Here is a 15,535-nt window from a genome sequence, read left to right on the forward strand (position 1 = left end):
AAGTCCACAATGGGAAGTGTGGTCAGACTATGTGAACACCAGGGCCACTGGAAAATGCTGGTTTTATCGGATGCAGGGTTGACAAACCAAGGGCATCTTTCAGAGAGAGCATTTTGTGATTCTCACCTTCTGTGAAGATACAGCCTTGCATTTTCAAAAACTAATAAGTTCAGGCTGGATATAAAAAGTGAGGGGAAAAGGTACGGAGGATGACAGCTCTTCAGGGGACTCTCGTGAGCTGAAGTAGTGCTTTTCGCTCCTTTAGATAGATTCCCAGATCATTTGGATACCAACTCTTCGTCTTAACGGCGGTGCACTGCTTTAGCTAGTTCCAAAGCCATGCTATTCTTTATGCCTTTCAATTTTCTTTTATCAAGATATATGCTGAGGTTGCCTTTTCCAGTTGCTACTTCCATGTGTTGGATTCTCAATAAGCACTCCCTGAAGTGTCTGTTGGACATCACTCGCTTTACAATGCTTTTTACTTACATGAGTTTAGCATGTGGCCTGGTGCTGGTCACCACTGCCAGGAAGAGTTCTCCCGAGAAGGCAGGCATGTCGTCACAAAAGACAGCTTCTCCGGTGGCATGTTTGACCCCTGACTGATGCATGACGGGCCGACCAACTGGGTCTTGTGGGAGCTGCTGTGGATCTACGCACTGAGTTTTAAAGCAAAGGAAAACACATTCAGTAAAATTGTGAGACAGAAACGTCTACCAGAAAACTGGTGGGGGCTTCTCTACTCAACCCAAGGCCAGGCTTTCCAAACAAGTCTATGTTGAGCCTAAATTGTTTTTCTTCTCGCTCATTGTTGGTGTATGTGAAGGTAAAGAGGTAAGTGTGAGGAGGCTGAGGCAGGGTGGGGGGACTCACTGGGACTGAGCACTGTCGTGGCACCGCTCTTGCTGCTACCTGCCATCGAGTCTCCTGTAGACTCAGGGAGATGCCATGCACAAGGGAAGGAGACCCAGCTGGCCCTGCACCACCCCCTGATAGATTACAGATTGAACCCTGTGGTCCATCGTGTCTGTGTTATCAAACAGATGTTATGAAAGGCCACCTGCGTAAAAATGTCCAGTTGGGGCAAGTGGAAGCGCATGCGCTCTGTTTAGTGTCATCTCCCAACAGGCAGCCAGGAAGCAGTGTTGAAGAAATGAGCATCAGACCGGAAAACAGGAGATGTGGGTGGGTCCTAGCAACAAGAGGTTTCAAAGAGGAGCTTTTGTCTGTTGGAAGCAATTTGGGTTCTATTTCTGAAGCTGCGTAAAGAACGTGTGAGACTACCCATGCCATCGGGTCAAGCCCAACTCCTGAACTGCTGACCTTAGGGTCAGCGACCCAGTATGCAACTGTGACTGCAGCAGGGTTCATAGAGACCCCCTAGGCCAGAGTAGAATGGCGCGCTTGCATTTCCAAGGCTAACTCTTCATGGACCAGAAACTCCATCATTCTTCCAGGTGCAACAGGCAGGTTCGGATGGCTGACCTCGCCGCTAGCAGCTCAGTGTGTCACCCATCACCCCACTCAGGATCCAAATTCATACTTCTCAGCTGAAGCAACATTTTTAACTAAGCGAAGACACATTTAAAAATCATTTTATTGGGAGCTCTTACAAATATAACATTCTGCAGTTCAAACAGTGTTGTACAATTGCTACCACAATCCATTTCAAAACATTTTCTTTTTTCTTAAACTCCTTGATATCTGCTCCCCTTTATTCCTTCCCTCCTCCACCACATCCCCAGGAACCCTTATTTTTATTTTTGCCATATCTTACACATCCTATATATCCATCCACATACAATTCTGTTGTTTGATTCCATCAAGTGGGGTTATACCGTCATCAATGCTGTCAGCTCCCTATTCCCCTCTCCCCTCACCACCCCCTCTTCCCACCCCCTCAGGGAACCATTACTCCATTACCGTTTCTGATGGGTTATTTATCTTGGCTTTCATGTATCCAACAATCTTAAAGATACAGGTGAACTTATGCAAAGCTGACATGATTAATGTGGTAAAACAAAAACCATAATAGTAAGGGGAGGAAATAAAAAAGAACTAGAGGCTAGTCATGTGGTTCATCAGTGCTATACTGTGCCCTGGATTTATCATCCCTTCCACGTGGCCCTTCTGAGAGGGACTGCCCAATTATCTTACAGGTGGGTTTCACATCTCCACTGCATCTACGCCCCTTCACATGGATTGGGCTGCTTGTTTTTGAACTTCTGTTACCTTTTCCCATTGATGCCTCATAATCACACATGCTGGTGTGCTTCTTCCATATGGGTTTTGTTGCTTCCCTGCTAGATAGACACTTGTTTAGCCACAAGCCTTGAAGACCCCAGGTGCTATCTCTTTTAATAGCCAGGCACCATCAGCTTTCTTTACCATATTGATTACGCACCCATTTTGTCTTCAGCGATCATGTCAGGAAGATGAGTAACATACAATGCCACATTATTAGAACAAACCATTATGAAGATAAATTTTAACTGATCTGGGACTCCAGGAATTTGCCATTGTGCTGGGAATAAAGGCTTCTCTCTCCCTGGTCAAGCAATGGGACATCCTGTGTGAGAGAGAAGCCTAGGAACCTGCTAGACCAGGGCAGGGCACAGAGAACGACAGGGGGTAAGGGGGTCCATACACAGTTTAAAAGAGCCGACACAGCACAGTTCTCACCCAAGTACCCAGGTGTAGGAAAATGAAGGGATCTGGCCCAGTCATGTCCACCCACATTCCGATTTTACCTCTCATCTTCCCCTCCCAGTCTCAAGACAGTTCCAATCCCAGAGGCATGCAATCAATTAGACTGTGGTTGCTGGTGTCTGCTGGAAAATGCAAATGAGGGTTTCTGGCAGTTTCCTGGTTTCTGCTGCCTTTTGCTTACTTCAATGACTGAGAAGGGTTCTCAGTGACTAAAACCACATTCTGAGCTCCACCCGTTAATTCAATGCCAACTTCCTGAAGAGGCAGACTGGCCAGACTCAGTAAGAACTCAGACACAAAGGTACCTCTGGTCGATGGCACAGATTCAAGTCTTTAGAGTGTGGGGCACATACATCCCGTTGGAACAGAACCTCTCAAAGATACCATCTAGCCATCTGCCAAGCTAACTTACTGTTGCTAAGGGGAAGATAAGAAGTAATAATAGGCTTCTGTTCTTGCTGCACATTGTCACCTCAGAACCTGTGTTAAAACTGGAAAAAATATGTGGTGGCCTGAACATGAACCTTGGGGTAGTCAGAGGTCAATGGCTAAAACACAGTTGACAAATAAAATATTCTACATCCTAGGCGAATGATAATACCCGGGTCTTAAAAGCCTGAGAGGCAGCATCTAAGGGTCAACTCTCCATGTTTTCCTGCCTGCAGAGACTCAAGGGCGTCTGGTGGCCCATACGGATCATAACCTCTTCTAATCTGAGACCAGAAAACCTGGAAGGTACCTGGTTATTTGGGAGAAAGACAAAACTTCCTATTCTCCCACAGAGTCTCAGAAACCCTGTCCTATTGGGTCTCTATAAGAGTGAATCAACTTGATGACAGTGATTTTTTTCCAACAGTTTTGTTTGCATATCATTCACATATCATACGACTCAATAGTTCAATCCCATCAAGAAGAGCTATACACTCATCACCACAATCCGTGTTAGAGCCTTTTCTTTATTCCTGTGCTCATTGTTGTTAGCTCTTCATTTCCCCTGTCACACCCCCAGGGACCATTAATCCAGTTACGATCTCCATAGATTTATCTATCCTGGATTTCATAGACAGAAAAACATCAAACAACCAAACAAAACCCTAACCAGGATAGCAAAGAAAAATCAATAAAAAGCCCAATTAAAAAGAAAACAATATTAAAAGCTAGAACAAATGGATCATAAGGGAGAGCAAATGATAGGTACAAAATTCGAGCTTTACTGCATCTGCAACAATCCACTTTCCAGTGCATTCTGCATGCGCTAGCGAGGCATCCACAGCCCTGTGCCGTGGTCAGAGGGGATTCACCAGAGGCTTAATTCAAATATATTTCCTCTTCACTTAACAAAACAAAAAACCAAAACAGTTTTTAAATGGGTCAGAAGGAAGATCAAATTAAAGATATTACATTTTAACCTACCACATATACTTGTGTATAGCCTAAGTTTTTCAGCACATTTTCGATGCAGATTTGTGGTAAAATTGGGTGCCTCGGTTGCTATTCGGGTTGACTTACACTCGAGTATATACGGTAATTACATCTGCCATCGTGGGCTTTGCTTTCTGATAAAAGGTCTATTTACATCCCTGATCCGATCAGAGGGGATTCACTGGAGTCTTAGTCCACCCGTGGACCCGGCCAATGGCCTTTGGCAGTGAATTCTTTTGATCTGGCTAATACTGCACACTCCTCGGACCAAAACCACCGTAGGAGGTCCTAGATAGCATGGATTTACAATAAAAATGTTAAAAAGAACAAGACTCAAAGTAGGGGAAACAAAACAAAAATGCACTGAATGGAAAGAGACTAGAGGACCCCTTGAAACTAGGGTTCTGAAAAATCCTTAAAACTGAAGACACGTTCAAGGCCCCTTCCAAGCAAATAATAGACGGGGCACAAGCAAGCAGCTCGAAGACTGTGCTCCTCACAAGCATCAACTGAAGACCAGCATTCTCCCCCAAGATGAGCCGACAGAAGCACAGGAAAAGCGGAAGACGAGAGAGGAAGAACTGAAACCAAGGAGGGAACAGGGAGCGTGCAGGGACAGTGCAGAGACTGTCACCCATGTCACCAGAGAGTTTAGGAATGAACTGTTGATGGGGAAGCTACTTTTCCATATACTCTTCCACCTGAAGCGTACTAAATGTTACAGTTACAGAAGGCTATAGGAAGGCTGCAGAGGAAGCTCTTCTGCCCCCTGCTGCTGGGATCCAGTAATCCCAAACGTTTTGCTTTTAAATTTAATAAAGAACAAACATTTAGGTTTCCTTTATTTTTATTATTCACTGAGAAAAGATGTCAAACTTAATCAGAGGCAAGCATTTAAAATATGTCAATGGTTGTCCATCTGTTATGTTAAGAACTGTATCTTTGGGGGATAGATATGGTTTTTAATATTTTCTGTGTGGGGAATTTTTTTTCTTTCAGAATGAGGTGTATCTCTGATGTATCTTGTCATTGTGGGTGGCCTTCTTGAATCACTGTTATGTGTTTGTCTGTTTGTCAGTATATGAAACTCAGGATTGATGAACCTGTAGAGAAAACAACAGAATACAGCTCCCTACATGTTCAGTGGAAGGAGGGGAGCTGATACCAGGGGTTCAAGATGGAACAAAAGGTTTTGAAACTGATTGTGGTAGCAATTGTACAAAACTGTTGGATGTGATTGAACAATGGAATGATATGACATCTGGATTAGCACCTAATGAAATAGTTTGGGAGGGAAAAAACAACCATATTTTATTGTCATATTAATTTGCTTTCTAAAATATCTAAGTGAGCGTCAATAGAGATTAATACTCTATCCCCCACTTCCCAGTAATCTTCCAGTGGATCTACTTTAATATTTTTTGCCATTTGGGATGATTTATTTATTTTTAAAAGTAGTTGTGGAAAATGTGTTTCTTATCTATCTATCTATCTATCTATCTATCTATCTATCTATCTATCTATCTATTTATCTTCATACTAAGTTTTTCTTAGGTCGTGCACATCGGGGACTTGTATATAGACCGAGAGCCAGGGTTCAGCTAGCACAAAGAGATACTGCATAGTTTAAAGTCAGGAGAGGTCCGTGTCAGGACTCCATTCTCTCACCATCCCTGTTTAACCGTCCTGGAAGCAGGACTCTTCTGCAGATCATGGCATCCAGCTTGGTTATTAAGAAAGGTTATTAAGAACCTTTGATACACAGATGACAGAGCCCAACCTGCTAGAGTGAAGATGTTTGAAGCACTTACTGATGAAGATCAAAGAATACAGCCTTTTGTATGTATTACACATCAATATACAGAAATTAAAAATCCTCATAACTGGGTCAATAAGCAGCATCATGACAAAAAGAGAAAATATTAAAATGGTCAAGGATTTCATTTTACTACAATCCACAGTCTAGTAAATCTGGAAGCAGCAGTCAAGAGGTCAAATGATGTATGACATGAAGGAAATCTGCAGGAAACTGTCTCATTAAAGTGTTTAAATGCAGAGGTGTTACTTCGCAAGCTGTGTTGTGCCTGAGCCAGGTCACATGGTATTTCAATCGCCTCATATGCAGGTGAAACTGGCTAGTGAATTAGGAAGACCAAAGAAGAACTACTGCACTTGAATTACAGTGGCAAAGTGTGTTGAACACATCGCGGACTAACAGAAGAATAAGAAAAATATGTGTTGGAAGTAGGATAGCCACAATGCGCCTGAGAAACATGTTTGGTGAGACTTTATCTCCGGCACTATGAACAAATAATCGGAGAACTAGTCCCTGGAGAAAGATCAAGGAGAGGGGCAGTGAAAAGCAGAGATCCTCAATGAGATGAACTGACACAACGGCTGCAGCACTTGGCTCAAACATAGCAAAGATTGGCGCGCAGGACAGGGCAATGTTCTATTGTTATACGTGAGTCCCTGTGTGTTGGGCCAAAATTGATGGGACCTAGCAACATCAATAAAGTTGTTTGTCTGTTTGCTTTAAATCCTCAAATAGATTACTGTATATACTCCAGTATAAGCCAAACTGAAATTTTCAAACTAAAATTTTGAAAATTTCTAGTTTGCTTATACTGAAGTATATGGGGTAATCTTTCCCTTTATGCTGCTGGGTTTCATGCTGTATTTAGAGATGTCTCCCCTAAATTATAGAATCTAAAAATAAAGGACTTAGTAATATCATGGCTTTAGTTTTTAATGTTTTAATCTTTAATCAATCTGGAATTTATTTTCATTCCATGGTGAACAATAAAAATACAATGTTATATTTGTATCTTTGTTTTGAAAATGATGTCCTACTTTTACCAATATTCTTTATTAAATAATTTTACTTCCTTGAAATGTAGCTTTATTTCTAAATAGTTCAAATTTCCACTTCCAATTTATTTCAGACTCTGCATTGTTTCATAGATATATTTGTCCCTGCCTATACTAGTACCTATGAGTTTTAACTACTAGAGCTTATATAGTGAATTTAAATACTACAGAGGACTGTTAGTTTCCTTTCAAAACTATTTTTATTTCTTAAAAGTATGCCTATTTTTATCTTTCTAGATAAGGTTTCAAAGCCCCACTGTCAGTTTGTTGTGCAGTGTTGGTTTGCATGTTGCTATGATGCTGGAAGCTATGTTACCAGTATCTCAAATATCAGTAGTGTCGCTTGTGGTGGATGGGTTTCACTGGAATTTCAGACTAGGATTAGGAAGATAGGCCTGGCAACCTACTTCCAAAAATTAGTCAATGAGAACTCTCTGGATCACAATACAATGCTGTCTGATACAGGGCTGGAAGATGAGCCCCCTAGGTTGGTGTGGTAGCTACGTAATCTGATGACAATTTGGGACTTGAGAGGATTAAGAGTGAAGGGGTGGAGTCTAGTCTGTCAATCAGATCATAGCCAATGAGGGAGACCTCTGTGTAGGCATGGCCATCTCCTGAGAATTCTGGGAAATCCTGTATTCCTTCTTGGAGGCAGAGACACTATCCCTCACTGCTCAACTCACTCCCTTGGAGACGCTCTACTGACAAGACACATGGCACTGTGCTGATAGACTCCCATGCCTGGGAACTGGAGAAGCCACGTGGAGACCACTGCCAGCACTGAGATGCTTACAACGCCACTGGATTCAAAGACTTTCTACCCACTGGCCTGTGATCATCCTACATTCGGCATCATTACATATGTTTTATGAGTCTGAAGAGGACTTTATAGATTGGTATCACACATATGGGCTAATATTTGACTTATGGGCTTGGATTGGACTGGACTGGGTTGGGCTGCTTTCTTAATGTACAATTATCCTTTATATAAACTCTCTCTTATACACATATGAATTTCTATGGATTTGCTTCTCTAGTCTACCTTAAGTAACACAGTTGGTCAACATTTGTGAGGGAAACCCTCAGGGGATTGACACAGTGACCACACTCATGGATTTAAACACATGACATGTCGTGAAGATGGCATGCGACTCAGCAACGTTTTACTTTGTTGTACTTAGGGTCATCATGAGTCAGCATCTACTCAATAGCAACTAACAGCAACAACAGATAAACTTAAAACTCAATTCCCCAAAGGTACTATCGGTAGTTTGATTGGAAATGCATTTATTTATATTAGAGAATAATTTAGGAGAATAATTTGAAATCTTTACATATTGTGCAGTCCTAGTTGTCTTTTTGTAAAGTTCACATGTCAAGTTTAAAACTTTTTTGGAGGCCCTGCACATTTTTTTCTTCATCTTTTTCAAAAACTAACATTTTGTTATGATTTTGTAAAAGTTACACAGTAAATTAATTAGGTTTCCATTTAACAATTCCTCTCTATATTGTTCAGTTGCACTGGTTACATTTTTCACAATGTGTCTCCACTCCCATTATTGTCATTCTGGTTGTTCTCTTTCTACTAATCTAGCTTCCCTGCCCTCCTCTTACCTTATGATCTTTGCTTCAGGGTAAATGTTCACCATTTGATTTGGAATTGATGATTATTTAGAGTAGCACAATAGTCATGGGGAATTTTGCTTATTTTATGAGCCAGTATTGGATAAAAGGCAACCTCTGGGAGTAGTTTAATTCCAAGTTGAAAGAATAGCTCAGGACTGTAGTCTCCAATGGCATAGTGGTTACGATTTGGGCTGCTAAGAGCAAGGTCAGCAGCTCAAAACCACCAGCAACTCCTTGGGCGAAAGATGACGCTTTCTCCTTCATCTTGTAACTTAAGGAGTTACAGTCTCAGAAACCCAGAGGCTCTGTATAGGGCCACTATGAGGCAGAATCAACTGGATGTGTTTGTTTGTTTCAATAGCCTCTGGTGGTTCTAGTAGGCTATAACAGTCCAGTAAGTCTGCCCTTTGGTAGGGATTTAAGCTTTGGTCTATGTTTTTTCTCCTAGTCTGTCCTAGATCGTCTGCTGTGTCCCTGATCACAGAAGTTAGCAGGGGTAGCTGAGCGCCCTCTAGTTCCTTTGACCTGAGGCTCTGTGTGAGGCTCTGGCTCATGCAGGCGGTCACTCCTGTAGACCAGTTTCTTCTTTGATTCCTTCGTTTCTTCTTTCCCTTTTGCTATGGGCAAGTACAGACCAACGGCATCCTAGACGGCTGCCTGCATGCTCCCAAAACCCTAGATGCTACTCACCAAACCAGGATGCAGAATATTATGCTTATAAACTGTGGTTTGGTTCATTGATCTAGTTGCTCTTTGAGACTGTGATCTTGAGGAAGGCTGACTTCTTGATCATTGTCATTTATACCTGTTTAATTCACCAGGAGTATCCACAATGTGGAATAGTGATCTAGAACAACTGTGAGCTTTGGGAAGGTGCTGAGCACCATACAGCTGATAATTATCTCTCCTGACCTTTGTCCTCACACTCCCTTGCTACTACCAAGCCTTTCCCCTTGCATCCCCTCTATCTAGAATGTTCTTTTGACTGATTTTTATATGTCTGGGTATTTATGGTCATTCAGCTTTCAGAATCAATGCCATATTCACAGAAAGGCCCTTGAGCTTACCTGAAGTTATCTACCTCTACTTTCCCAGGCACTCTTTGTACTCAGCTGCTAACTGAGTTTGGAAGTTCAAGGCTCCACCCCCAACACCCCAGAGGCATCCTGGAGGAAAGAACTATTGAGCTACATCTGTAAAATCAGCCATTGAGCACAGTTCTACTTTGTCACACATTCCCCTTTTGAAAGAAAGCTCCATGTGTCTTGCTCTCCTCTATCCCCCTTGCTATGAGACAATAGCAGTCTTCGGCACCTGCAGACACTCAATAGATATTTGTTAAGTGACTTCAGGTTCATCGTGGGCCATATGGAGGACGAACTGCTTTAAAACAGCTTTGTGGACAAGGTTTTTCATTTTCTCCACACAGATGAAAAACACAAAGATGAAAACAATCAAATCATCTGCTTATCTTCACAGGACCACTAAATACAAGAATTTACTGTAATCCAAGAATTCTTCCTTGACATTGAGTTGGGTCATTTGAGGTATTAGTTGATAAGAAAGGTTCATAACGATCATAAGAGATCTCTGACTCTAAATATATATATTCAAGGTGTTTGGACCAGGTCCAGACCACACAGCCCCCACTTCTTCTCTGGCTCCTCCTCGTGAAGATGAAACTTCACAGCCCCCGTTTCCAGCTTCTCCCGAAGATGGATGGCCTATTGAACTATGCAACTCCTGCCCCAGCACTCCAGGAAGCTATTTACCTCCCCAGGCTGGTCTGTATAGCCCCTTTCCCAGCACTTCAGAGAGCAGGTCTGCAAACAACAGGATGCTCTCCCATGGGTCACCTCCTGATTCAAGGCCCTGCAGCTGCAAGCAATAAAAATTCTCCCTCTGTCAACATATATTCCCTTAGCGCGAACCCTATATATCTCCCACCGCCTCACCAACAAGCTGCAATTTCCCTGACCTAACTCATTGGGTCTCAGAACCACCCGGGGGCTGGTGCCCCCCGGTCCCTTTCTCTGCTCTCCTTTCCCTCCCGGGAGTTCTTTCCCTGCTTCAATAAAATCTTTCTCAACTTCACATTCCTGGCTAAATTCTCTGTTCTGTGCCTCTGTCTCCAACTTCTCACAAGGGTAATGGATCCATGGCATATTGGGTTTCATATTGGGCTGTTAACCACAAGGAAGCCACTAAGACCACTCTGGTTGGCCCCCTAGACTTTCCCCAGTTAGTCAAAGCTGCCTTTAACAAACTCCCAAACTCCGACATGCCCTCCTTCACTCCCCACACCTGCATCTACCAAATCCTGCCAAACCCTTTTTACTTTACAGGGACGAAAAACAAGGTATAGTAGTCGGAGCCCTGACTCAGCCCCTGGGGCCCGCTCTATCTCCTGTAGCTTATCTCTCCAAACAACTAGATATGACAGTCAGAGGTTGGCAACCATGTCTCGGGGCCCTGGTGGCAGCCGCCACCCTCACCAAATCAGCCCTAAAGTTAATGCTGCGAGAGAGACGTTCACGCACAGGCTGCAAGACCTCCTCTCACACCGAGTCCTGTCTTTACTGTCTCCAAGCCGCTTGCAGGAAATCCATCTCATGTTTATCGAAAACCCTAACATAACTGCGCCAGGCTCCCTCTTTAAACCCAGCAACCCTCTCCCCTCAGCTCTTAGACTCATGGGAAGTTAGCAGTCACACCTGCCCCCAAGCAGTTGAGGAACTAACACTGCCCTGACCCAAACTCTCTGATCAACCGTATCCTAACCCAGATCTAACTTTGTGTGTTGATGGCAGTTCTGTTGTAAATGCCCGGGGGCAACGGCAGGCTGCATACATTGTCATCTCACTTGATCTGACCGAGTCTGGGAGCTGCATGCCTCCCAGTGGGGACTACTTCTCAAAGGGTGGAGCTTGTTGCTCTCACTAGGGCTCCATCTAGCCAAAGGAAAAACAGCTAATATATATTCTGATTCTAAATATGTGTTCCGTATAGCTCACTGTCATGCCACCATCTGGAAGGAGCGGGGATTTCTTTCTACCAAAGGGTCCCCCACTATAAACAGTAAATTAATAGCTAATCTTTTACAGGCTATTCAACTGCCAGCAAAAGTGGCCATCATCCATTGCAAAGGGCATCAAACTGATAACTCTCTTGTCACACAGGGCAACAATAGGCAGATGTTACTGCCAGGAACCTCACTGCCAACTCTGCCAGCCCAGCTCCAATTCTCCACTTCACTATCCCTGAAGTACAACCCTTTCCCACACCTCAAGAGAAAGCCACCCTCACCCAAAAGGGAGGGAAAAAAACCAAACTCCTGAAGGGTGGACAGTTTGCCACAGTCAAATAGCATTATCCACACAGCAAGCCAAGGTCTCCGACACCAAGTACATTCCTCCTTACTCATAGGGCCTCGTGCCCTAGCCCAGTTCCTCAAACCAATATTCTATCACCCTAAACTAACCCACATCATCCAAAATGTTCCTCCTGTTCCATCTGCAAAGTCATAAATACCTAAGGAGCCCTTAAACCAAAAATCTCCACATGTCAGCTACATGGTCACCTGCCCAGCCAGGACTGGCAAGTTAACTTCACTCAGATGTCTAAGCACAAAAAATTTTAGATTCCTCCTCACATTAGTGGATACATTGACAGGTTGGGTCAACGCCTTCCCCAGCAAGCAAGAAACAGCAGACAGTCACAGACATCCTACTAACACATCATCCCCAGGTTTGGCCTCCCCGACTCCATACAATCAGATAACAGTCCCTGCTTTTATCCCAAAGCACACAAGTCTCCCTCAACATTAAATGGCATATACCTATTCCATACAGGCCGTAATCTTTGGAGAGGTTGAAAGATGAATGGGATTATAAAAATCCATCTGTCTAAGCTGCCCCTGGAACTTCGCCGCTCATAGGTAAATTTACTTCGCCTTGCCTTAACTTGGATTCGAGCCACCTCTCGTTCTTCTTCCTTTTGGAGATGGACAGGCTGAACTCCAGTGGCTGTGGGAACTACACACTTGCTCTAACCCTCGAATGAACGAGTGATATTCCTGCCAGTATTAGGAGGACTCAGTTTTGCTTCCTCATTAGCTGCAGCCGGATGTCAGGAGGAGCAATAGGACAAGCTATTGTTCAAGTTCAGACCTTCAATGACAAAATACAACTTGCTATGGATTCCACCTCTAACTCTCCTGTCTCCCTCCAAAGGCAGTTAACATCCTTAGCACAAATCACCCTACAAAATCGCCGAGCTCATGACTTACTAACAGCAGATAAGGGAGGAAAATGCCTCTTTCTAAATGGAAAATGTTATTATGTTAATGAATCAGGTATAGCTGAACAAATATTAAAGCACTCCGCACCATGGCCAATGAGATCAGGAAACGTCAGTGGGGCACCAACAGCTTCTCATGGTTTCAAAATCCTGTCACGGCCTGGATTATGCCCCTCATCAGGCCTCTGATAATGATCTGTGTACTGTTGCTTTTAGCTCCTTGTGTGTTTAAATTTTTGCAGAACAAATGAAAGATATCTCCAACCTGACCTTCAATCAGTTTCTTCTCCACCCTTGCAGTCTGCTGCCAACTGGCCAGGACCTGAACCTTCAACTCTTAATCCCCGCCTTCTTCACCTTATCTCGGCAGAAAGTTGTTAAGACAGAACACGTAGCCCCACTACCACTATTAAGAAGTTTTGAATGTTTGGACTGGGTCCGGACCGGACAGCACCCACTTCCTCTCTGGCTGCTCAGGAAGATGAAACTTCACAGCCCCCATTCCCAGCCTCTCAGGAAGATGGATGACCTATTGAACTATACAAACTCCTGCCCCAGAACCCCAGGAAGTTATTTACCTTCCCAGTCCGGCCTGCATAGCCCCTTCCCAGCACTTCAAAGAGCACGGCAGTGAATTTGGTTTTCTGGTTGATTGTTAACAGGAAGAAACTTGGTGGCGCAGTGGTTAAGCACCTGGCTGCTAATAGAAAGTGCTTTAAACCCACCAGCGGCTCCGTGAAAGAAAGATGTAACAATCGACTCCATTCAAGATTTCAGCCTTGGAAACTCTAGTGAGCAGTTCTACTTCGCCCAGTAGAGTTACTCTAAGTAGCCATTGGTTTTTGTTGTTGTTGTTTTTGATTTGGCATTGTAACTGATTACTGTTTGTATACAACATTTGCATAGCATTGAGTTGAACTGCGCCCTGATCCCTGTATCTGTGAAGGTGACCTCTATGAAAATAGGTCTTTGCTAATGTATTCATGCTCAGGTAAGGTCATACCGGATGAGGGTGAGTCCTAAGTCAATGATTGGCATTCTTATAAGAGGAAATTTGAACCCAGACACACAAAGATGTGACAATGGAGGCAGAAATTGGAGGGCTGCATCTACAAGCTGAAGAATGCCAAGAATTGTGGGAAACTAGATGCTAGAAGAGAGACATGAACCGGTCTCTCATTTGGCATCCTTCAGAAGAAAACAGCCTTGCTGACATCTTGATTTTGGATTTCTAACTCCCAGGACTATGACAGAATACATGTCACTCCTTTTTAAGCCACCTGACTTTGATACTTTGTAAAATGAACACAGATCCCTTCCTTTGAAGCATTTACATAGCTGACCATTTCCTAAAGAAGCTGATCCTACATTAGCAATTTGACATCAAAAAGCAAATTCAAGAGCTCAGGACACACTGAATCCAGGGCAAATAAACCCCTTGGAAACAGAAATGGGAGTAGCGATGCCAGGAGAGTTAGGGGGAAGGTGGCAAGAGATGGAGGGAAGAAACCTTGGGGGAAAAGAGACAGCAGTTGACACAAGATATGAAAATAATAATAATTTATAATTTATCAAGGGGTCATAAGGACAAAAGAGGAGCTGATACCAAGGGTTCAAATAGAATGTAAATGTTCAGAAAATAATGATGGAAACTTATGTACAAATATGCTTGATTCAAAATATATATATACCATAGTGAATGAAGGGGGAAGTGCAGAGTGGAGACCCTAAGCCCATTTGTTGGCCACTGAAGATCCCCTCACAGAGGGGTTTAGGAGAGGAGATGGGTCAGTCAGGGTGCGAGGTAGTACCGATGAAGAACACAGCTTTCCCCCAGATCCTGGATGCTTCCTCCCTACAACTACCATGATCTGAATTCTACCTTGCAGGACTGGATAGGGCAGAGGTTGTACACTGGTGCATATGGGAGCTGGAGGCACAGGGAATCCAGGGTGGATGATACCTTCAGGATCAGGGGTGTGAGGGGAGATGCTGGGAGAGAGGAGGGTAAGTGGGTTGGAAAGGGGGAACTGATTACAAGGATCCACATGTGACCTCCTCCCTGGGAGATGGACGGCAGAGAAGGGGAGGAAGGGAGACTCCGGAAGGGGCAAGATATGACAAAATAACAATCTATAAATTATCAAGGGCTCATGAGGGAGGGGGCAGCGGGGAGGGAGGGGGAAAAAGAGGACCTGATGCAAAGGGCTTAAGTGGAGAGCAAATGCTTTGAAAATGATTAGGGCAAAGAATGTACAGATGTGCTTTATACAATTGATGTATGTATATGTATGGATTGTGATGAGTTGTATGAGCCCCTAATAAAATGTAAAAAAAAAGCTTGATTCAATTGATGTATGGATTGTAATAAGAGCTTTAAGAACCCCCAATAAATTGATCTTTTAAAAAAAAGCAAAGCCAATGCAAAGACAGTTATCATCCTCCCAAGCTCTTCTACTTTTCATAAAAGATACTAACCTCATATGACTGTATCCCATGAGGTATGGTCAATGGAAAGTCTTCTAGGGCATTTAGGAATTTCTTGGAGGTGTCAGGATATCCATTGGGGTCCTGAAGTAAAAATGCCTCTATTATTTTCATGCTC

At 43.4% G+C, this 15,535-nt stretch overlaps 1 protein-coding gene across 1 annotated transcript in view; it reads right to left on the reverse strand.

Annotated features, from left to right (window-relative positions):
* The window catches only part of LOC142423839 (aldehyde oxidase 3-like), a 118,841-nt gene that overhangs the window by 64,788 nt on the left and 38,518 nt on the right, over positions 1-15,535 (reverse strand). Inside the window, exons 16-17 of the mRNA XM_075528950.1 lie at positions 15,409-15,501; positions 490-659 (exon numbers count right to left, since the gene is read on the reverse strand). Of these exons, the coding sequence (XP_075385065.1) occupies positions 490-659; positions 15,409-15,501 (263 nt within the window). The remainder of the gene's footprint in view (positions 1-489; positions 660-15,408; positions 15,502-15,535) is intronic.

Source organism: Tenrec ecaudatus, chromosome 13 (assembly GCF_050624435.1).
Source record: "Tenrec ecaudatus isolate mTenEca1 chromosome 13, mTenEca1.hap1, whole genome shotgun sequence".
Lineage (NCBI taxonomy): Eukaryota > Metazoa > Chordata > Mammalia > Afrosoricida > Tenrecidae > Tenrec > Tenrec ecaudatus.